This window comes from Xiphophorus hellerii, chromosome 3 (genome assembly GCF_003331165.1).
Source record: "Xiphophorus hellerii strain 12219 chromosome 3, Xiphophorus_hellerii-4.1, whole genome shotgun sequence".
Lineage (NCBI taxonomy): Eukaryota > Metazoa > Chordata > Actinopteri > Cyprinodontiformes > Poeciliidae > Xiphophorus > Xiphophorus hellerii.
The window spans coordinates 17,233,105-17,255,826 of NC_045674.1; the positions used below are offsets into that span (position 1 = coordinate 17,233,105).

The 22,722-nt window shown below is 35.3% G+C and overlaps 3 protein-coding genes across 4 annotated transcripts; all 3 read left to right on the forward strand.

Annotated features, from left to right (window-relative positions):
- The first annotated feature begins 1,232 nt into the window (after positions 1–1,232).
- On the forward strand, positions 1,233–9,461 carry steap4 (STEAP family member 4). The gene is made up of 11 exons (XM_032558020.1): positions 1,233–1,404; positions 1,485–1,795; positions 4,349–4,456; positions 4,551–4,621; positions 4,714–4,801; positions 5,618–5,896; positions 5,990–6,084; positions 6,173–6,283; positions 6,692–6,734; positions 6,824–6,988; positions 8,938–9,461. Exons 2-11 carry the CDS (start codon positions 1,595–1,597, stop codon positions 9,193–9,195), a joined length of 1,419 nt encoding a protein of 472 aa, XP_032413911.1. The 5' UTR covers positions 1,233–1,404; positions 1,485–1,594; the 3' UTR covers positions 9,196–9,461.
- A 1,915-nt stretch (positions 9,462–11,376) lies between these two features.
- On the forward strand, positions 11,377–14,838 carry LOC116716980 (serum amyloid P-component-like). Of its 2 annotated transcripts, XM_032558022.1 has the most exons (5): positions 11,377–12,705; positions 12,929–12,986; positions 13,209–13,311; positions 13,879–14,176; positions 14,301–14,838. In XM_032558022.1, the coding sequence occupies exons 2-5, from the start codon at positions 12,929–12,931 to the stop codon at positions 14,520–14,522; spliced, it is 681 nt and encodes a 226-aa protein (XP_032413913.1). In that variant the 5' UTR covers positions 11,377–12,705; the 3' UTR covers positions 14,523–14,838. The 2 variants fall into 2 exon arrangements, with proteins under 2 accessions (XP_032413913.1, XP_032413912.1); XM_032558021.1 differs by having other exon boundaries at positions 11,377–12,986.
- A 1,599-nt stretch (positions 14,839–16,437) lies between these two features.
- LOC116716981 (C-reactive protein-like) lies at positions 16,438–21,136 on the forward strand. Its single transcript, XM_032558023.1, has 5 exons — positions 16,438–16,570; positions 16,727–16,781; positions 16,994–17,096; positions 17,193–17,490; positions 19,013–21,136. The coding sequence occupies exons 2-5, from the start codon at positions 16,727–16,729 to the stop codon at positions 19,229–19,231; spliced, it is 675 nt and encodes a 224-aa protein (XP_032413914.1). The 5' UTR covers positions 16,438–16,570; the 3' UTR covers positions 19,232–21,136.
- Positions 21,137–22,722: the final 1,586 nt, after the last annotated feature.

Genomic DNA, 22,722 nt, shown 5'->3' on the forward strand with positions numbered 1-22,722 from the left:
CTTTGTATTTTGAATTGATGCCCAAGTTGAGTGTTCATTCAGTGTCATTACTCTTCTACAACTCCTGTGAGCTTGCTTAGCCTCTTTGTGTTTGTTTTGTGTCAATTTTCTCCACATTTTATGGCTTTGGACTTCAATCCCAGCCATTACTGAAAAAAATAAATGTTTAAAATGATGCCTTATGACTTTGTCAACATGTGTTTTAACTACCACCAAATGCACTAATATGTTTTGTGTTTTTTTTTTCTTTTTACACATGAGCTTGCACAAATGTTTACTGGCCACTGAGTAAGACAACAGAGCATAAGGCATAATTACAGTTTAGGGCAGATCATGAGATCTGTGGTTCACCTTGGCTCTGAACACCAGAGCTATTCTCATCCTCTGGGAGCAAAAGAAGGGTTTACGGGCATAGGCCAATTTGAGTTACAGGGCTAAGAACATTAATTACTCATAGAGGGCAACACAAGAGTGCAGATTAGATTGTAATTGGTGGGTTTTCTTGCAAACTTCATGATTCAGTGAGCACCTCTGCTGACCAATGCATCAGTGGCTGATTATAGGACTGGGTTCTTTTGCTCCAAGTGCTCCACAAATAACCTCTTGCTAACAAAAAATGTGTGCTATTTGTTTTGCCCTCTTGTCAAAGTAATTATGAGCTTGAGGCAGGCCATGTGGATTTCATGTTGAACTGAAACTACACAGAGAGGAATTGCAGTTGCAAGCACCCCAGCACACTGTGTTTGCACACTGTGACCTGGAATTTGTTTTGATTGTATGTTTTTCAAGAGCTCAGTGTCACTGATCCACAGCCAGGGATGACGGGCAAACCCATTTTTGTCTGAACAACAGAGCTGCATTTACTTTCAAATTTGAACATGTTCAGAGCTATGATTCATTCATACTTAACTTTTTGACAGCTGCAAAGAAACTGTTGCATTTTAAAATGTGCAAATATCTAAAAATCCCAACTTGCACTGATTTTCACCATCTAAACACGATCTATTTACAATAGTGATTTTGTAATATTGGAAAGAACCAAAACATCTGGGCAGGTGGTTGGATATTAAAGTGTTCTTTCCCAATGTTGCACAACATCTCAGAGATTATTTTCTCATTTCCCAGAAGAAGGCCACGACAGAAACATTTCCAGTTTTTTTGCTAAACAGAAACACACTTGCATGCACACAGAGAAAAAATAAAACACAACTCATAACTAACAGTTTTGCCAGTACTTGCACAGATGGCTCCCACCTTATTCCCTGGAGTTTCCAGACTTTACACACTGCCCATTCTGAACTGGGAGGGGGGTGGGTAAGTACAAAAACTGCCTCAAGACTTAAAGTTCCTTCAGCTTCTGCACTTTTGTTCCTTCAGCTCCTGTACTTTTCCAAGACAAATACGGTAAGCTGCCAATTCAGAGGCACATTACATTTTTTCTACATCTGTCTTTAATACAGACACTTTACTGTCTCATATTTCAGTTCAGCTGCCCCTGAAAGAAGAGCCACCAGTAGGAACAATTTGTTCTGTCAAATCCACACAACATATCTGGTGTTAGATTGCTTCCACGTCGCCAGACAGGCAGTGCAGCATGTCGGAGGAGGTGAAGCCAGAGAGCGTGTCGCTGTATCCTGCGAGTGCTGCAGCCACCCCTGAACAGGAGGCGGTGTGCATCTTTGGGACGGGAGACTTGGGGCGCTCTCTGGGTCAACGTCTTCTGCAGTCTGGGTATAGGTTGGTGTATGGGAGCCGGAGACCTCACAGCTGCGGCCCCGTTCCTCCAGGAGCTCAGGTATGTGCTACAATGTCTGGTGTGGACTGAGCAAAAAATATTATATAGTACTGTGTTTTGTTGAGGTTTTGTTTTTGGTAATTGCACTTTAAATTGTAAAATTTAAAGTGAAAGTCTCTTCTGTCTTTTCATTAACTAAACAATGTTACTGATTGGCTGTGTGTCGACAGGCGTTAGCACAGATGATGCATGGGTTCAGTGTGGTGCAGACTGTTCTCATCTTTTATATTACATATGAACAGAATCATTCAAACTCAACACATTCTGGTGTGCTGAGAATGTAGTTTGTTTCCAATTGTTTTCATAAAAAGTGCGTCATAGTCTTCCTTTTCAGTTTCTTGTTTTTCTCAGCCTAAAGAGGAAACATACAGTATATCTGATCTTTTAATGGCAGGCTGGACAGCATCAATCAGAACTATCAATCAGACTATCAACTATCAATCGTCTATCAATCAGAACCAGGCTGTTGTCATATGGGCTCCTTAGCCAGATGTTTGATGTCTTTCAAAGTGACCTCAGTGTGACTGGTATAACACATTTAATCAAACCTGTGTGTCACTGCATTTGACAGACTCATCATTTTGAGCCAAAGAAGGCAGGAAGTGGCCAGACTAATTGTAAACAAAGGTTCGAACAAGCATGGAGATGTGTTGACTGCCTGCGCTGTTTAATAATTCCTTTCACTCACTTTAACACTCCACTGCCACAAAAGTATTTACAAATATTAAAGCAGACACACTAATGAGTTAGTCATAATTTTGTCGGCTCTGATTGAACAACAACTTCAGGGTGGACACACACAAGCTGCAATGTGTAGCATCCTTATTTATTTCCACAAATGCAGTGAGCTTATGAAAATAAATATTATGTATTCATATTCTGTGCATGTGAGTCCCAGTAACTAGTGGTGAGATTTATGACTGGTGAGGCACTGACTACTCTGGATAGAAGCTCACATATTTGACTTTTAATTATGATGTTTTAAAAGCTTTTTATGTTTAATTCCATTCTGTACAATTATTTACAATAATTAAACGTTTTCTTTGACTAAGGTTTCTTTCTTTTTACTAAAATTGAAAATTGTGTATGATCATACCTTCATTTGTATATCAAGTTCACCTATCACTTCCCATTAGCTACAGATTCATGCAGCACATTTATGGCTGATCAGACTAAATATGTCACATACATTTATCAAATATATTACATTGTGGAACATCAGCATGTATAGTACATGTGTAATCACACATATATTGCGATATAAAGAGGTACAGCAAAAGGCATGTGCCAACTGTTTAATTCACTCTGTGACACAATGCCACCGGAAGTAAGACACAACATACTGCCTCATGTACTACATATAATACATAAGTTCATTATTACATTATATAAATTCAGCAACTTTGATCATGAAAATGTAGAAATCATACAGGAAAGAAATTTACACAACAATGAAGTGGACAAATTGATTTTCTCTTATTGTTAAGAGAACAACGTCTATACTGGAGTCTGATGTTGAACAGAAATTTGAACCACTCTGGTGAATATGTCAGGGGCCATCTTCAAGATCCTGGTATGATGATGCTTCAGGAATAAAAGCTCTGCAGGGATTACTTCAGTTGAATTTATTTCACATTGCAGCCCAAGTCAGAACAAACAAATCATGAGAAAATCTTGGTTAAATTGTAAAAAATGATTTCCCAATCTCTAGACACAGTTCCTTTTAAAGGATTATAAGCCACACATATTCAATACCACATTTGATATTCCCCATCACCTTACAGAGTTTTTTCCACATTCACACTTTCCATGTGTGGTCCTCTTCAACTCCAGGTGTAAACCATCTATTTATTGTGCAAGAATCTGTAGCTGTCCTTAGTTGATCAGTCCCAGAGCAAAACCTTTTGCTTAGAATATTCTTCAAGGACACCAAGAGGTCTCTGTATGATGAGACACAGCCCCATAAACAAGTTGTTGCAAATCCTGGGAAGATTCAGAACAGCCTCTGGGGATGGGCTCATGAAACTGAATGCATTTTCCCAACCAGTTTTGTTAATCACAGTTAATGATTGAATAACAAAGGGTGAGGCTTTTCATATTCACAAAAATTTATTATTGTGTGATTTGATTTAATATGTTTGATCAATATTCAAGTGTGACAAAAAAACAAACAAAAGCAAATCAAATCTGTAAGGAGGAAAACACGTTTTTGAGATGGAGTGGACCCGCCTCTCGCCTGAAATGTCTCGCTGGAGATAAGCACCAGCACCCCTCCTGACCCCACTAAGGACAAGGGTGTTAGAAAATGGATGGATGGAAAACACTTTTTCACAGCTCTGTAACTTCCAGCAGTTATTCATGACATTGTCAAATATTCACCAGTGTACTGCTCTTTTGAGAAGTTTATATTTCACGCAAAGATCCATGTGTTTGAACAACTCAGTTAATTTACTTCAGATAAATGACACCCACAAAAGCAACAGAAGTACCACTTGCACCTCTGTACATGCAATTTTTGTGCTCGTCTTGTGTTTGTGTGTCTGACTTGTACAGGTGATGAGCCATGAGGTAGCGGCGCAATCAGCCAGTTTGGTCTTTGTTTGTGTCCAAAGAGAACATTATGACTTCCTGGAGACACTAGCACCTCAACTCAATGGGAAGGTGCCTTACTGTGCAATCACATAATGTTGTGCATCATTAGTGTTGTTTATTTTCTCACTTTTAAACCATTTTTCCGATTTTTATTCACTGCAAGGTGCTTGTGGATGTTAGCAACAATCTCAAGAAGAATATGTACCCAGAGGCCAACGCTGAGTATCTGCAGAAGTAAGTAGAGATTAGGTGGTGTCTTATGGATGCGGTCAGAGCCTTCTGTGGCTGGCAGAGCATGAAGCTAAAGTTTGTTATTCACTGTCCAGGTTAATCCCTGGGGCCCATGTGGTGAAAGCATTTAACACCTTGTCAGCCTGGGCTCTCCAGAACGGACCTTCAGATGCCAACAGACAGGTACCGGATCTGTTGTGACACTAACAAGTTTCTCTGTGGAAAAAAAAACAACAAAACTCAGTCTTTTTTTTCTCCTGCTCATCAAAAATGCAGTATTTCTCTTTTTCTGGTGTGATCTTTTCTTTCGGTTATAGGGGCTTGTTTGTTTGACAGATTTCTTATTCCATCAGAGAAAAACAAGTTTTTCTTTTTTCTAGTTCTCTGATGTGTTTGCACAGTGGGTGCTACTCAAGATGGGAAGAACTTCAGTCTAAATCATAATCACACACTTTGAAGCATTCATTAGACCACATTTAAGGAAAAGAATGTAAATTTAGGTAGTCAACCTAATGTTTTTGTTCTGAAAGCCACTTGTGATGTCTCTTTGAATCAGTGAACTCCATCGTTTCTCAGATCTAAGCTCAACATCACATGTTTTGCTCTCTCTCTGTAGTGCAAAGCTGCAGCACATGTGTTTTTTTTTTCCTGCTTTGTTTTGATCTGTTTGTTAGGTCTCAGAGGATGGTAAAAACCACACAAGTGTGTGCATATTTATGCATTGGGGTGCTGTGTATTTGGAGCACCATCAGCAACATCACAAGGTGTTAACTGAGCATTGTTGCTTGATACCTGCTTTCCTCGCCTAAATTTAGTATTCCATACAAGAAGCCGTGCTGTCTTTGTTCACTTTCATATTCATTTCTCTAGAGTCAAACACATCCTTTCATCAATGTGTGTACACATGCATATGTACATAAATATTGCATTAACATGGCTGAGCACTATGTTTCTCTCACAGGAGATTTTTAGAGTTGTAAGAACCTTTTCATGCTCCAGGTGTACCTGTGTGGAAACAATCCTGAGGCTAAGCAGGCAGTGGCAGTGATTTCAACCAAACTGGGCTTCACTGTTCAGGATAGAGGGTCTCTGTCTGCAGCCAGAGAGCTGGAGGACTTCCCCCTGCAGCTGTTCCCCGAGTGGAGGCTGCCCATGCGCCTCACCATTGGCCTCACTGCCTTCTTCTTCTTCTATCTTCTCACCAGAGACGTCATCTATGCGTACGTTGATGAGGGGAGAGACATCTCCTTCAGAATCATGATGTCCCTGGCTAACAAGGTGCAGACAGATTATTATTTTTTACAAATAGTACATTTTCTTTAAAACTACTAAGCATGAACTGGAATGTTTTCGTTTTTTCTTCTTTTCAAGGTGTTCCCAAGTGTATCTCTCATCTTGCTGTCTCTCTGTTATCTGCCTGGAGTCATAGCTGGCTTCTTTCAGCTCTACAGAGGAACCAAATACAAGTAAGAAAAGGATATTGACCAACATGTAAACTCTCTGATGATATGCAGTAGAAAGCATGTTTAATAACATACAAAATGTTTGTTTTAGGCGTTTTCCTGACTGGTTGGATCGCTGGATGTTGTGCAGGAAACAACTAGGACTGATAGCTCTAGCCCTTGCTTCCCTGCATGTGCTTTATACTCTACTCATCCCCATAAGGTAGGTAATGATCCATACAAATATCCCTATTGGGAAAGTTCCTTTAATTGAACATTTTTTCATTGCTTTCTACTTCGAAAAGTCTGACAATCTATATCTCTATGTCTAACCCAAATCTTTTAGGTGTTTCCATAGCAACTCCAAATATCAACCACTTTTTTTATACAAAGCATTGTTAGTCAACTTTAGATCTCTTTTAATGTGTACTCAAATTGCTTACAAAGAATAAAGTCTTATAACTCCATCTGGTTAATATTCAACAGATTGACATATTATTGTCACAAAAATAATTTATCCTTCTCACAATGTGTTCAGATAAATTGTATCTATGAAATATAGAAAGCGTTTTTGTTTGTTTTTTTCTAATTTGAAATGTTTTGTTCTAAATAATGTGTCTTTTGTACCCAGGTATTATGTAAGATTCAGACTTGCAGGAAGTACCATCTCACAGGTAAAAGATTTATAAAACATTTCTTTGGTTTTACAAGTGGAGTTGCAATAAATATTTATTCCGTTTTTTTTATTTTGTTTCACTTTCAGATCAAGAGTAACAAGACATCTCCATTTGACACAACCATGGCCTGGAGAACTGACTCATACTACGCCATAGGGGCTCTGGGATTTGGCCTGTATCTCCTTTTGGGGATTTCCTCTCTCCCTTCTGTCAGCAACGCTCTCAGCTGGAGAGAGTTCAGCTTCATTCAGGTGAAAACTTCTATGTTTATCTTACTTATACAGAACAGGTTTTTCTCAATGGGATTCAGTGTCTTCGACCACAATCAAACGTAGATACTAGGTTTTACCTAAACTATGTATGTATTAATATTTAGCTTGAGCAAATAATGAACAAAGGGGGAATTTATTTTCACACAATGCCAGGTTGATCTGGATGACTTCTTTCCCTCCGTAAATGAAATCATCAAGTGAAAACATATTTTTTGTATTTACTCATTATTTTTTTGTCTATTATTAAGATTGGTTTTAAAGATTGGGAATATTTCTGACACAAAAATATTTTTTTCACTCAACAGTAACTTTGATTCATTTGTTTTACATTTGATATGGCAGCTTCACTTTTTGGAGTACATATAAGCCACTATATATGAAAAGTACCAAACAATTAAACACCTCAAATGACAGAACTAAGAAGAAGTTGTATCAGAAACTAGTGCCAGACGCCCCAAAAGCTTGGATATTACATGTTTTGAGTGTGTTGCATTCATAAACTTTCCGTCTTGGTATCAAATTATTTCAAGGCAAGTTGAATGTAATCCAAAGAACCTTTCATTCAATGCAGAAATGCTAAAATATGCTTGCTTACTTTGTGCCCACCTGTAAGGAGATATTTAAAAATTTGCCACAAAATTTTTAGTTCAGTTGTTCAGCTGATATAGAAATTGAAAGATAGGATACTGATCCTAAAACAGGAATATGGATGTATATCCCAGAAAAAGAGCCTTGACTAACACTCAAGCTGTGACCGATGAAGACGACTCTGTGCTTCAGCTCAGATGGAAAATGGTGACATCATGCAGATGTCTATTTTGAACTTCCTGTTGGATGAAATTCAGTGAATATTTTCCTTTGTCCTTTTCCAATTCTTCTGTTGGCTGTTTATCATTTTTCCTCATGTTGACCATTGAGAGTAAGGACAATCACACTGCAGGAAATGAACTCATTCATAAATGTATCTGGGTCAGATCAAGCTCATTTTCTCACTCCACCCTACTCTTTATCTCCAGCCCAAATTAGAGCGACTCTAAATGTTAAGTTATTCATCAAATGTAATTTAGGAGCACACATTATCCTGAGCTACAGTCCTAAAGTTTTCTTTGTGCAGATCGTACTTCATGTAAATCTCCAGGGACATTTCTGGGATTACCTCTATAAAACTCAGACATGTTGGTGCAAATGTCTCAGTAAAGGTCACCTTGTTACTTGCCATCCTTAACCTGGGACACTGAAAAGCTGTGGCGGAGTTCAAGTGAGTCAATGAGGCTGAAAATGTTAAAATATATAACAAAATTGATAAAATTATTGATTAACACAGTCACAGTCCCATTAATAGTAGTACTCCTTGCAATTCCTGTTGAAAAAGATTACAGCATTTTGCATTTCTAATTGATCACAGTTTTTAGACACATTTAATAAGTAATGTCTGACTTTCTTCTACTCAGGTGAAATAAACGTTCATTTGTTTTAGCCACTTGCTACTAGGCTGGATGAGAAATTCAGTTTATCATCATCACCCTGTAAGCAGGATGGTAAGGGAGGAAGAAAAAAAATCTGTAATGCTCACTGTCAAGATATCTGTAGAAAAGATATCTTTCTAAAAGTTGTCTTTTAGAAAACTAAAAATGCAAAAAAATTTTAAAACATATAGTTAGATCAACACGGCAAATCTCGCCAGACACAAAGTCAATCTTTGTACATAGCTACTACATCTCCATATTTAAGTCCTTGAGTAAATCCACATTGAGTAAATGTCTTTAAATTAAATATTTGGTATCATTTTCCTAAATTCCTCAGTCTGAGTTTAAACAACTTGAATAAAAAAACATTTAATGTGGAATCCATTACTTTACCAATAACTGTTGAGGGCCAAGTAGCTCTATACCAAGATGATGACCTTTCTTTGTTTTTCTGTTTTCCAGTCCAAGTTGGGATACCTGACATTGTTCTTCTGCACCTTTCACACCTACCTGTATGGTTGGGACAGATTTCTGTACATCTCGCAATACAAATGGTACACTCCCCCCGGCTACATGCTCTGCTTGGTGGTGCCGTCCCTGGTGCTGGTGTTCAGACTGCTGCTTCTTCTGCCTTGTGTGGATAAAAGCCTCAGCCGCATTCGGCAGGGCTGGGAGAGGACAGATCCTGAGAACGACAGCAAGAAGTCACTGCTAGCGTAGGATTGCCACAAACTGTCACAGACTTGCATAGAAACATATTGTCTTTCAAGAGCACTCTAAATGTAATTCAACCACTTCAGTTTTAATGCAGAACAAAATAGTGCACAACAGTAAAGGCCTGTGTTAAATGTTACCATATTTACGTCCACAGTTTGAACACCTTCACTTTGTAAGTATGTTTTTTTGTATCAATTATTAAGGAATACTTTTATATAGCCAATGCTATGGGGGCAAACAATAATAAAAAAAGTAAATAACACATGAAACTGGCATTTTATTGTTTTTGTACTAAATATAATTTTTGCATTTTTACACACACACACCCACCCCCACACACACATATACGTATATATATATACATATATATATATATAAGAAGCGCAATGAAGATTTGAATAAAATCTATCAAACTAATCTCATGAGCTGAGTTTATCCTTCTTTTCCATAGATGAACAACACATATTATAATTTTGTTTTAACATAACATGTCTTAAAAATGGTGATGACTTCACCACTACCAGATATATTTTCATTGTTCTTGGACATCTACTAGATCTATTTCTTCAGAATCTTCACACCTTGTATTTAGACATTTTTACTTAGTAACAGTAGACAAAAACAAATAGGAATTATGTAGCTAACTGAATTACAACAATCTGCAAGCGCAATTAAGAACCCCTTTACAGAGGCAACTCACCCGTATAATCGTGACAAGTTTTGTTTTCTTGAGGAAGACTAATGATGAAGAGATTATTAAACCCAGAAAAGCTTCAGTCTGCAGAACTCTTTCACATTAAATGATAATTTTAGATTTACAGTGCTGGTTTGGAGTGAATCTTTCTTGAAGCAAGACGGACAAAACAGTTGAACATGGGATAATTTTTCATGTCTTTGTTGCTTTTACATTTATAATGTTTTGTGTTTCATTTGTTCAAAGAAGTATATAATTGTTGTTGCAGTGAATAGCTAGCAAACAATACAATTGAAAGAGAGTAAACACAAGTAATAGGATAAAGAAAAAACTCAGCTTTGCAGATATGATCTATCCTTGTGTCTCCAAGAATTACTGTAAAACCGACAGACTTGGATTCCACATATAAAAAAGTAATTTTTGAATCCATATGACTTCATTAAAGCAGTTATGTCATTTAAGCCAAGAGTTAAATACTTCTAAGTATCAATACAGAGATATTGGAAATAACCCATTTTTTGCCATTTTGATTCTAATATTTCTCTTGTGCTTTTCTAAATTAATTCAAATCAGCCGTTTTGGACTTGCATTGAAAGCAATGTACAAAAAGTGCTGATGAATACATTTATGTAGAGCAGAAATCACTAAATCAGCAGTTGATGCAAAATGTGATGACTGTTGTTGAATTGTCATTTGTACTTCTGTATTTTTAGGCAACTGTGAGGTCTACTTACAGTACTCTGTCTACAGTGGTGTACACACAACAAGGGATGCATCTCAAAAAATTAGAATATCATTATAAATTGATGAAAAAAGTTAAAAATTGCTTACAAAGCTGTCTGTTCACAGAATGCTGTATACTAGTGAAAGTGTAAGAAAAACACAGGTATAAAATGGTGCACAGGAAACAGGAATAGCACCTTCACACAATGCTACAATAAATCACTAATTCATATTATTCATAGTATTAGGTGTATATACTGATCAATACAGTCACCAGGCTGACATTTCTGAATTAAAATTTAGTTTTTACTGGTTTAATGTGAAATTCACATTTTCCAAGAAGCTAAATTTTGGTGTTTCATTTGCAGTAAGTCATGATAATTAAAATAAAGGAGAACTAAAATGAGTTTTGTAATGAGTTTCATGTTTTCAACTAAATTACTGAAATAAATAAAATTTTCAAGATATTGCTATATTTATAAAATTACATTTCCACTGACCTGTATTCTTTATTCTGATTGTATTCTGACCTTCAGAACACAATCAATGTTGGCATATTACCAACTCTTAATATGTTTGCTTAATGCTTACAATTATGTGTTCTGCTGAGTCTGTATTTGTTAATGCTTCATCTCTTAACTGGTTAAATAAAAACACAATCAGACCTGCTATAAAGCAGAGATGTAAAAAGAGATATTTCAGTTAAATTTTCATCTATTTTTCACTGAATTTTGTCCTATGAAAAAGAAATTCAAAAACAAGTTTTGCTTAATAAAATAGAAGCTTTATAACTTCTTGACAAAACACATCACCTTTGTCTCATGATCCCTCAGTGAAAGTGTTGATTCCAACAAAAATATCTAAACCCATAAAGGTCATAAAATACAAATCAAAAACCTTCACATTATTTTACAAGAGTAAGCTAAAGCGCTTCCCTTTCATATTTCCCCATTTAAAAAACTGCTGAGCTGGAACAAATAAAACAAGTTTAGGGTTGTGTCTACATTAAAATAAAAAGAAAAAACAGAAATAAAATTAGTCATTTAAAAAGTATTAAAGTGAGAACTTGAGATAATAAATGGATAGAGGATAATGTAAATGTCTCATTAAGAGGTGAGAAGTAACTTTCTGTTATCTGAAACATTCAACTGTAATGACAACTAAGAAAATGTTTTTGTTTTTTGTCTAGTTGTAAGATTTTCAGTTGCAATGATTCACATTTTATCACTAAAGAGTGATTTAAATCTCTTCACTGATAGAATAGTGATTAAATTTCACTAAGTCTTAACTTCATGTGCAAGTAAATACTGTGGATAAACAGTTTTTCATGCCATTTGTATCAAATCATATACAAATCAAGTATGTATTATATGTGTTTAATATTGTGTAGGATGCAGCTCTGGAGACTGTAAGTCTGAAAGAGTGTAAATACAGAAGTTTCCATTTAAAGCTACGCACAAAAAAGCAAACACCTTTAACCTAACTTAACCCTTCACTTATTAAAAAGATTATGTTGAGTTCATCCAGCTGTTGAGTTTTTGTGTTTTGAAATAACTTTGTTTCATAGCAGAAAAGACAGTTTCGGAGTATGAAAAGTTGCTTGATTTAAAGTAAAATGTGTATAGATATATAACACAAAATAGTTAAAGATTTTGTGTAATTTGGATGTCTTTTGAAATATTTGGATATTTTTCATAGCAGAAAAGAGAGTTTTGGAATATTTCAAATCAAACGCTGCTTGATTTAAAATAAAGTGTGCACAAATGCTTTCTATTTTGATAAATAACTCGCCTCTTTTTATTTTCTTTATATTTCAACTAAGAATCAAAGTTCCACTCAAACATACACCAGTTTTTGTTGCTTAATACACGCAGCCATGAATGAGAACTATCTTATCAAGTCACAGGTTAATCAGGTTAATGACCCTCTAAATTCAGCTTATCAAGAGCTAAAAAAACGCATCGTTAGCAGGCCTGATGAAAAAGAGAACCAGATCAAAGAAGTTCTCACAAAAAATGCCTGGATAAAGTTATGATATGACTTAGTATAAAGGCACAAACCTCTCAGAGCTGCATCAAAGTCTTCACACTGATTTTTAAGGTAAGACCACTATTTTGAACTTTGGCAAGAAAGTTAATGGCTAAACATTTTACAAAAGCCTCTGTTTCTTTACAGTTTCTTTTCAATTTCCATCAGAACTGTTTTTGTGGAAATTCAAGCTGAATTGAAAGTGTTGTTTTAGACCAGCTAGTATATTTGGGATTTCTAAAGAGCAATGGGATCTTAATGTTTTCCACATATTTTTGTCTCTTTTGTTAGATGATGAAGCTGCTGCTCTTAGTGGGAATGCTGACAGCATGTGCTGCAGTGAACCAAGGTAAATTGATTTTTATTACTCATAAAAGGTAAACTGTAAGAATTATAGCTGGCTGAATTTAGATTTGCTTTAAATTTTGAGCTTTTTTGAATTTTTGTTTTTGTTCTGAATGTTTTTACAGCATTTATACTAAATTTAACATCTACCAAACCTGTCAAAAATTATTTTTAACATATCCTTTAAAAAGAGGCAACTTCTATTACTCTGTTATTTTTCTTCCAGATCTGTCTGGCAAGATGTTCACCTTCCCACTTCAAACCAACACAACTCATGTGAAGCTAAAAACTACAAAACAGGATTTTAATGCAGTAACTGTTTGTCAAAGGTGTTATGCTCACAATTATTGTAAAGTTTTAACCTCCTCTCTCTGCTAAATTTATTTTAGCTCGTTTCCAAGCATCAAAAGTTCATTGACATTTTTCAGATGGTCTCAAGCTGTAGTTTTATGAGAGTTTTGAAGATTTGTCAAAGTTTTTTGATTGCCTTGTCCTGTACCTGGTCATGACCACAGCACAGCAATAAATGTTTAATAATTCAAAAACAGTGAAAGGTGGATGACAAAAGAAAAGGTTTTGAGTGAAAAAAACATCTTTAGCAAATGACCAGTGTCTCAAACGTCTTTGTTTAAGAAATGTGAAAAGAAAAAATAATCCAGCAAACATGCTGTATCCTTCAATCATGCATTTGATGATACTTCAGTTGATCATCAAATTCATGCATGGATGGAAATCTTGTGAAGAAATCTTATGTCATATGGCTTCAAAAAATTTCAAACAGGAAAATCTAAATTAAAAGTAGTGGAGGTCTTGATTCTGTTGCACAATTCTGTAAAGGAATTTTTTTTTCATCTCTATGAGGTGTGTAACACAAGTTGCATTTGCTTCCCCTTCAGATCCTTTACAGACCTCCAAAGAACCCACGTCCTATTTTCTTTAGCCGTACCCACTTTTGCCAATGGCTTTATGGTTCTTTGGGATGGCTCTGGCAAAGACTTGGTGATCTTCACCCAGGATAAATTTGCAGTATTTGGAAAAACTGACTACAAGCAAAACACATGGCACTCTATCTGCACCACCTGGGACTCCGCATCTGGATTGGTGCAGCTGTGGTTGGATGGACTACCATCAGTTAGAAAATTTACCAGCTCTGGATCAAACATCAGAGGATCTCTCATAATTATGTTAGGACAGGTAAATTGTCAGTCATCCTCCATATTCCATAATTCTTATTAAATTCTTATTAATATCAAACTTTGCAAATATATTTCAAAATATTTCAGTTTTTTAATATCTTTAAAAATTGCTTTTCCAACAGGAGCAGGACAGTCATGGCGGCGGGTTTGACATGAAGCAGTCTTTCGTTGGGATGTTGTCTGATGTCCACATGTGGGATTACGTCCTCTCTGCCTGTGAGATCCAGAAATATGTGAATGAACAGAACTTCACTCCAGGAAATGTGCTGAACTGGGCGGCTCTGGATTATCAGATAGTAGAAAAAGTGGTGGTAGAGAATAAAGGTTTGTTCTTGAACTGTTAAACTAATACCATCACTTACAAAAAGTCGCAATCATAAAAGAATGCCTGATATTAAATAATTGCTCTTTATATTCTTTTTTGTTGTTGTTGCTTCTTTTGAGACATGCTTTTCATGGGAAAAGAATAACACACTCCCCACCCACTCACATTCTCCGGTGAGTCACACACTGGTATATAATGAGTACGAGACACTGTCTTCCTGTCACACAACCAGTCTAACAGAATGCTTTATGTGAGGGAGAGGTAAATTGTAACTATCTGTTCTTATAAAAGCTTTGTTTTGTCTATTAATAAATGAGAAAAGCCTGTGTTGCATACACTTGTGTCTGGTGCTTTTCTTCCTCAGCAGAGATACTTGATCGTTCAAATTCACACTTAGACTTGAAGAGTTAACTTAGGCATCTTGCTATCTGTGGTTTGATGGAAGTAAAACATTGTCTAGAGCTGTAATAGATAACTCAAATTATCCCCCCTACAATTAGCAATTAAATTATCTGGTCCATCAGATAATTGTTTTTAATATTACAGTATTACTGTCCTTTTTCCTGGCCCAATAATCAGATCACACACCCTAACTCAGTTTGCTTTACTTGATCTATTCTACAACAACTGAATCCTGAATAGTTTTCCACACTTCTCTTTCTCTTCTTTCTTTTTGATAGCAAGTCCCATGGAGACTCCACACTTGCTGGTACCAAGTTTTTAGAAAAATTCACGAAAGAAATCCTTTCTCTTTAGTTTACATTCGGAGTTAAGATTGTAGTGTCCTTCTTCTGTGATCTTAAAAGTTTTGTAATTCATTTCAATAGTTATCACCTACTCACCCATACATTAAACAAGGAGTCCAAGATTATTTTATCTGATTATTTCATCCAATAATTTCATTTGTCCTCGATAGACATTGAAATGGCCTGCATCTAATCTTAATGTGAATCTGATGATTGTCTTCACCCTCCACCAAATGAGAAGCATTTTCTTTACTTTTAATTTACTGTAGGACAGTAGGAAGCTTCATAAAGTGAATCTTTGCTGAAGGATTTTAGATGGTATTTCTGTAGAAATGTGAATCAGCTGTGTGACATTGGTCTCAGTGGAACACCATTATGTACACAAGCTCTGATATTCTTTCACAAAAGCTAAAAGGGATTTAAGGAACACCTGAGTTGTTGCCATCTCAAACCGACAGTGATGCAGAAGATACACAGGTTTTACTTCAACAGATACTTTGTAAAATGGTGTGATGTAATAATCCAGACTTTTAGATATTCTCTAAACTGGCACAAATACAAACTAAATTGAAAGCAAATGCAACATAGGGGAGAAACATATTAAAGAAATAAGTACAAGTAAGTTCAGCTGATATATATAAAACGACTTCTTAAGACGGCTAAAAGTGATAAGTTAATTATGTTGAAGCTGTGCTGTGAACTAATGATCCATGTGCTAATGACTTGATAAAGTCGAAAAAAAAGAGACTAAATTCAATAGTCGCAAAATGTGATAATAGTAAGCAATTTCACATCAGGTCAAGATAATTTGAATACTATTTTTTTTCTTTCTATATACAGGAGGAATTTGTCTTTGCAGTTTTTCCCAAAAAAACCATTAATGCAGTAACGTGATTGATTACTGACAGGAAGTTTTCTGCTGCAAAATGTTCCTGCCAGGAAAAGCTTTGCAGCAGAAAGCCCTGCAGGGATATTCACACTAAAACTGTAGCATGTGCACAAAAGGGAAGCACCGAAACTACAAAAACATAGAACCTACTGTTAACATCTGTGCTGTGGGATTTAAAAAGATGAGAAAAGAACAATATGTCTTTTTTGCCACATTTTACACATTTCCTGGATGTGCAAGAACTATTTCGACATCAACATAAGCAGCCCATAGTTTGTGTGTCTTAAACAAGAGGTTAAGATTTCTTTGTAACAGAAAAGAAGAACTGGTTTAAGGAAGTTCAAACTAAAAACTTTGTTGAGATAGGGAGTATGCGAGTAGAAACATTGACTCTACCCATTGTGCCAACAAAGTCACTGCACATGTTTTAAGGTAAGAGCATGAATTCAAATTCAGCAGAAAATTAATCATTGTCCATATTTACTATTTCCTCTTGTGTTGTTTACTGAAGAAATTCAAAGGAAACTTTAACTTTCAGATTTGTGTGATGAAAACTTGTCAGTAATGTTAATTTTATTCTTTAATCAGATGAAGGTGCTGTCTCTGCTTGTGCTGATAACAGCCTGTGCTGCCCGGACACAAGGTATTTCTTATATACAGTATATATGTATATGGTTTGCTATTAAATCATGCTTTACATTTTGAATATGTTGGTCACCTGAAAGATATTACAAATTTCTCTTCCTATTTCCCATTACTTTCAAAAGATAAGACTGTATTTGACATGTGCAAATCAGGTATTCAAAAGTATTTATGAATAAAATAAGGAAATATGTATACATTTTATGTTTTCAGATCTTTCTGGTAGGATGTTCACATTTCCACTGGAAACCAACAGAGCTTATGTGAAGTTTAACACATCGAGAAGAGATTTTAATGCCGTAACTGTTTGCCACAGGTACTGTAATTTTAAATATGAATTATGTAGAAGAGCATTCTTCATCCTTGTGAGTGAGATACATTATGCAATGCTTTATGTCTGTCATTGTAACAGATCATTTACAGACCTCAAAAGAGACCACATGCTGTTCTCCTTGTCCACACCCAATAATCCCAATGACTTCTTGATTTTCTGGGATAACACCAATAAAGAAATGGAGGCACACATTAAGAATAAAAAGGCTGAATATGGAGGCCGTGACTACAAGCTCAACACGTGGCACTCTATCTGCACCACATGGGACGCTGAGACTGGGTTGGCACAACTGTGGTTTAATGGACAGCCTTCGATCAGAAAATTCACAATTTCTGGGTCGAACATAGGTGGACCTGTCAATATTATTGTGGGACAGGTAAAATTTCCTTTATTCACTGAAGAATGGAACAAACATCTTGAACACCTGTTATTATTAGCCTCTGTCCAATATATGAATCACTTCATCCAAATTTTTTTACAGGTTGATAAACATAAAAACAAACTTGAAACAAAATAGAACTAAAGTTGGGTAAATTTAGGTTAAACTGGGTAGACTTGGGTGAAATTATATAATGTAAGCAGATCATTTATAATTTGTCACTGCGTCTTTCTGTGTTCAGAAGATCTCCATATGACATCAAAACTATCCACCCTGGCTTTATCCCAGTGAAATGCTTTAGATCATCATTATAGTATATATTCATGATAATTGGTGGGTTTGACCTTAAACTCTCCCATAGAAACCATTTTTGCCCAATCTCTTTACTATTATTAAATTCTGAATACTAACCTTAACTGAAGCAACCTGAACTTCCTTCAGGGCTTTAGATGCTGTTCTTAGTTACTGTATGACCTCATAATTGAATTGTCAATTTGTTCTTGGAGAATATTAGGTGGGCTGGCCAATTCTGGGAAGAATCACGACAGACCCATGTTTTCTCTGTTTGTGGACAATGATTCTCATTGTAGTTTGAGTTTGTTCCAAATTGCTAGACATTGATTTTGGCATTCCAGAATCACAAATATAAATGGCATTCCTGGCTGTGCTTGTGATTCTTTAAATAATGGGGCAAAAAATTGATCTTTTAACCTACTTGATGTTTAGTTTTTAGTTGGAGTCAAGCATAGTTAGACCAGAGGAAGAAAACTGAGCTGAAGAGCTTTAGAAATGTCAAAATAAAAACTTACAATTCTGGCACAATGAGAACAGAGCATGAAACCAGCATGAGCATAAAAGAAGAATCCATTTCACAAAAAAACAAGGAACTTAAATACTGAGAAAGGGAAGGAAATTTATTAGAAATTTACATGATCTATTAAGAGTGGTGGTGGCAGAGAGAGTATGGGAACTATCTCTGCCACCATTTTGGTCAGTAATGACCAAAATTATCAAAACTCAGACAAACACCTCCATCTTGTCAGACAGGTTCTGTTTAAGTGATTTCTTGTTTGTACAGGTAATCACACCGAGGGTTTGCAAGTGAAATTATGTGAATCACAAAAAAATCTGGCAATTTAACAAGGATGTAGAGGCTTGTTTTAATCCAAAATATCATTAGTATACAAATGATACAGTGGCCTTAACATAGACCACTGTGATATAAACAATGTTAAAATTTCAAACAAGCAGTAACTTACCATTAATCAGTAAAAACCTCTGCATAAAACAATGTAAACCTAGCCTTTATTCAATAAGTAATAAAACCAAATAGGTAACATTTTATTCATATCATTATGCTGTACCTTTGAAGCAACATCTGAGTGTTGACTATTTACTAGACCAGTTGAAAATGCATGGGTCATAATTTTGATGACATAACATTTGATTCAAATCATTAATGCCTTCTTTTCTATTTCTCAATCATTAAAAAAACATTAAAACTCTGCATTTCCAACAGGAGCAGGACAGCCATGGTGGCGGGTTTGACATGAAGCAGTCTTTCGTTGGCATGATGACCGATGTCCACATGTGGGATTACGTCCTCTCTGCCTGTGAGATCCAGAATTATGTGGATGAACGAAACTTCACACCAGGGAATGTGTTGAACTGGAGGGCTCTGGATTATCAGATTGTAGACAAAGTGTTGCTTGAACATACAAAAACCGTTTGTTACTAACCCATTTTAGAACAATTTGGTCACTACAGCAACTCATACATTTCCCATCATCATTATTGAATCTGACCTCACATTAGAAAAAGATAAATGCTGTACAATGTGAATTATTTTCATTGTAGCTAAAATAAAGCTTCAATCTAGTACACATAGCTGTGATCTAGATATGTTTGCATGAACACAAACATATAGAAATTACAACCTTAATGTGTACATATATGTAGGCATTTTTATTAGGTTTGTTGTCCATGAATTTAAGGTTGACTCTAGAATTTGACTTTTTATATCACTACGTTTGTTATTTTAAATAAATGTGTTTGTTTCATTTATTTAGGAAGCATCACAAATAAACAACCATTGTAAACAAAGAGAATATGAAAAAGAGAAGGCAAATCTGAACAAAGTTTTGAATAAAAGAAACAGGAAAACACTTAAATTTGCATTTGCCTTATTATGAAATTATATTTATAATTATATTTGCTTATTATGAAATCTAAGTAAAGTGATGCTTAAGAACAAAGAGAGTCTGAAAAAGTCAATGTTTTGTACAAAAAATAATCTAGGAGAAAACAAATCTAAACAATGTTCTAAACAAGAAATAGGTACAATACTAAACTGCTTTTAGAAGGCATATACAAAATAAGCCATTTGATGTTGCAATGGAAAACATAGTGGGGTCATAGATCCAAAGTCTAGGCCTGCTTGGTTGTTGATTTTGAACAGATTCTGAGCATGTAACTCCAGAGTAGATCAGCAACGTGTTTAGTGAGAAGGCATACTAGAGCATGTCTCAATAAATTAGAATTTTATCAAAAAGTTTATTTATTTTAGTTATTAAAAGGGAAATTTGTAAAATTCATTACAGAGGCAAATTTCAAGCATTTGTATCTGTTTATTTGTATTACACTGGTTTATCTCTTGAGAGGATCCCAAATTCAGTTTCTCAGCTACTTAAAAGAGCTGAGAAGAAGAAGACCAATAAAGAATTTATTTAGTACAGTCATGTCGTTGTAAACATGTCTGGTTACAAAGAGCATAACCAGCAAATGGTTATTACTAAAGAAGCTGGCTGTTGTGCTGCTTTTTTGGAGCCTCTCTTTGCACATCCTCTGAATTTACAAATTATGGATCTGATTAACTGGTCTCTCAATAATGCTGTTAATCAAATTTTCTCAATGAGAAGACTGAGCACAGGAGAGCCCTCTCGTCCTGCGGGGACACACCCGGCGAAATACACCCTGGATTTATTTGAATTCATGATAACAAGATTTCTGCTGTTTGGAACTTAATTTATTAAGTTGGTTTAACTTGATTGAATTACTTATTACCAATTGAAACAATTCAATTAAGTTAAACGAACCTAATTTATTAAGTTAAAGCAACTTAATAAATTAAGTTGAACCAACTTGATTTAATTACTTGTTGAGGCAATTCAATTAAGTTGGTTTTACTATAGTAATTTTTCTGTTTTTTTTTAAAAAAACTACATGTGTAAAGTAGTTTAAGTTTTAGCTGTATCTTAAGTACAATGTGAGTGATAAATTTAGTAAATTGAGTTGGTCAGACATAGGTCCCAAAACTGGCATTGAACACAATTGTTTCAAATAAAGTCAAGATAATAAGATTCTTCAAGTTAATTAAGTTAATTTTACTTGGTAAGAGTTTTAAATTTTAATTTAACTGAACACAAAAAGTAAGTTGTCATCAATAAACCAAATGAATTTAGTTATACTAATGTAAAAAAGTCCATTACCTGAACAACAGCCAAAAACACTTTTCTGAGTGTACTGTTACCATAGAAACCTCTATCTTCTTGCTGTCTGTGCCAACCTTCATTGGCTAATGCAGAAATTAGCAACTGATTCACAGCTTGAAAGTTGAGTGAATCGAAAAAAATACAAAAAAACACAATCAATGAATGATTTCAATGTAATTATTACTGAAGTCAATGTAATTAATATCCAATATTTAATATTTTTACAATTAGAATAAAAATGTCACAAGTCATTAATGAACACCCAGACTATAATAAGTCTGTATTTGTGCCTCTGCACACACACTATGAGTGTTTATAGCAGGTAAAAGTAAGACATGAACTACTCAATGAATTAATGTCAATGTTTCATGTTGAAAGAAAAACTCTTTATAAAACAGAATTGACAGTGGAAACATTTTTATTGTGTGGGATATTTTTATGCCAGATGTTGCTGTTTCTTTTTCTGGTGCTATCATGTGCTTCATTATCCATTAATATTAATATTATTGTTGCTATTATTGCTATTATTTATTAAATATAAGATAAGAAAAAAGTCTAAAAAATTTCATCCAAGTGTTTTTGTGATAACTGTTCTTAATGCAGGAATATTTTACTTTAAGGAAATGCTAGAAACAAATACTTCATTAACTTTGAAACATTACCTAGAGTAATTACACCATTACTCTAGGTAATGGTGTAATTTTAGGCTTTTTGACTAGGTTCTTCACAGATCTTCCCCGAATTCACAGCCTATTTTCCCTGGCAACACCTCAATATGACAACCATTTCACCACATATAAGGACACAGCTGCAAATACGCTTGATCTCCATGTTAGAAATCAGAAAACTCGTTTTTCTGGACTGGACTACAAGCTCAGTGTTTGGCACTATGTTTGTTCCACATGGGACAGTGAATCTGGACTGGGACAGAGGAGGTTTGAAGTACTTCAGTGGATCAGTGGGCTAGGAAGTTCTTCAGTGGATCACAGATCAGTCAACCAATTGTTATTCTGACAGGTATGCTGACAGTTTTTATATTTCTTAACAGCTTGATAAGTTAAAGTTGATATTTATACAAAGATGTAGCATATTTTTCTTTTTCTTGTTATAATCCAATATTTTTTTCTTACAGTAACAGGACAGGCATGGTGGAATTTTTGAAAGCAGGCAGTCTTTTGTCGGCATGATGACCGATGTCCACATGTGGGACTCAGTCCTTTCTCCCAGTGAGATTAAGAGCTATCTGCATTTCAATCCAGGAAATGTGCTTAACCGGAAGGCATTGGAATTTAATACTACTGGAAAAGTGCTGATGATAAGCAAATGACATGTTAAAGAAAAACAAAACACTGTCAAAGATGTACTTCAAATTGGAAAATGTTTATTCTAAATAAATGCAGCTTGCAAATTACATTTTCTGGTGCCTTTTTTCTTCCTTTGGATAAAACTAGATAGATTAGATTTCAAGGTATTTGAACAGGGTAAATGGTAATCATTTACAGTGAGAAATAAATGCTCATATCTAAGGGCAATTTAAGATGTTAACCTAACAGTCATGTTTTTGAAATATGGGAAGAAGGCAGAAGAAGAGTGAACCTGCCCAAGCAGCCACATTTAAACCTAATGAAGAAAGACCTTTGGCTGACTGAACATCAAATCTGAGTCCTTGGTGCAAAGGAACGGTGCCGACAGTCGTTCCACCATGTGCAGTAAAAGTTTCAAACATGACTAAGCAACA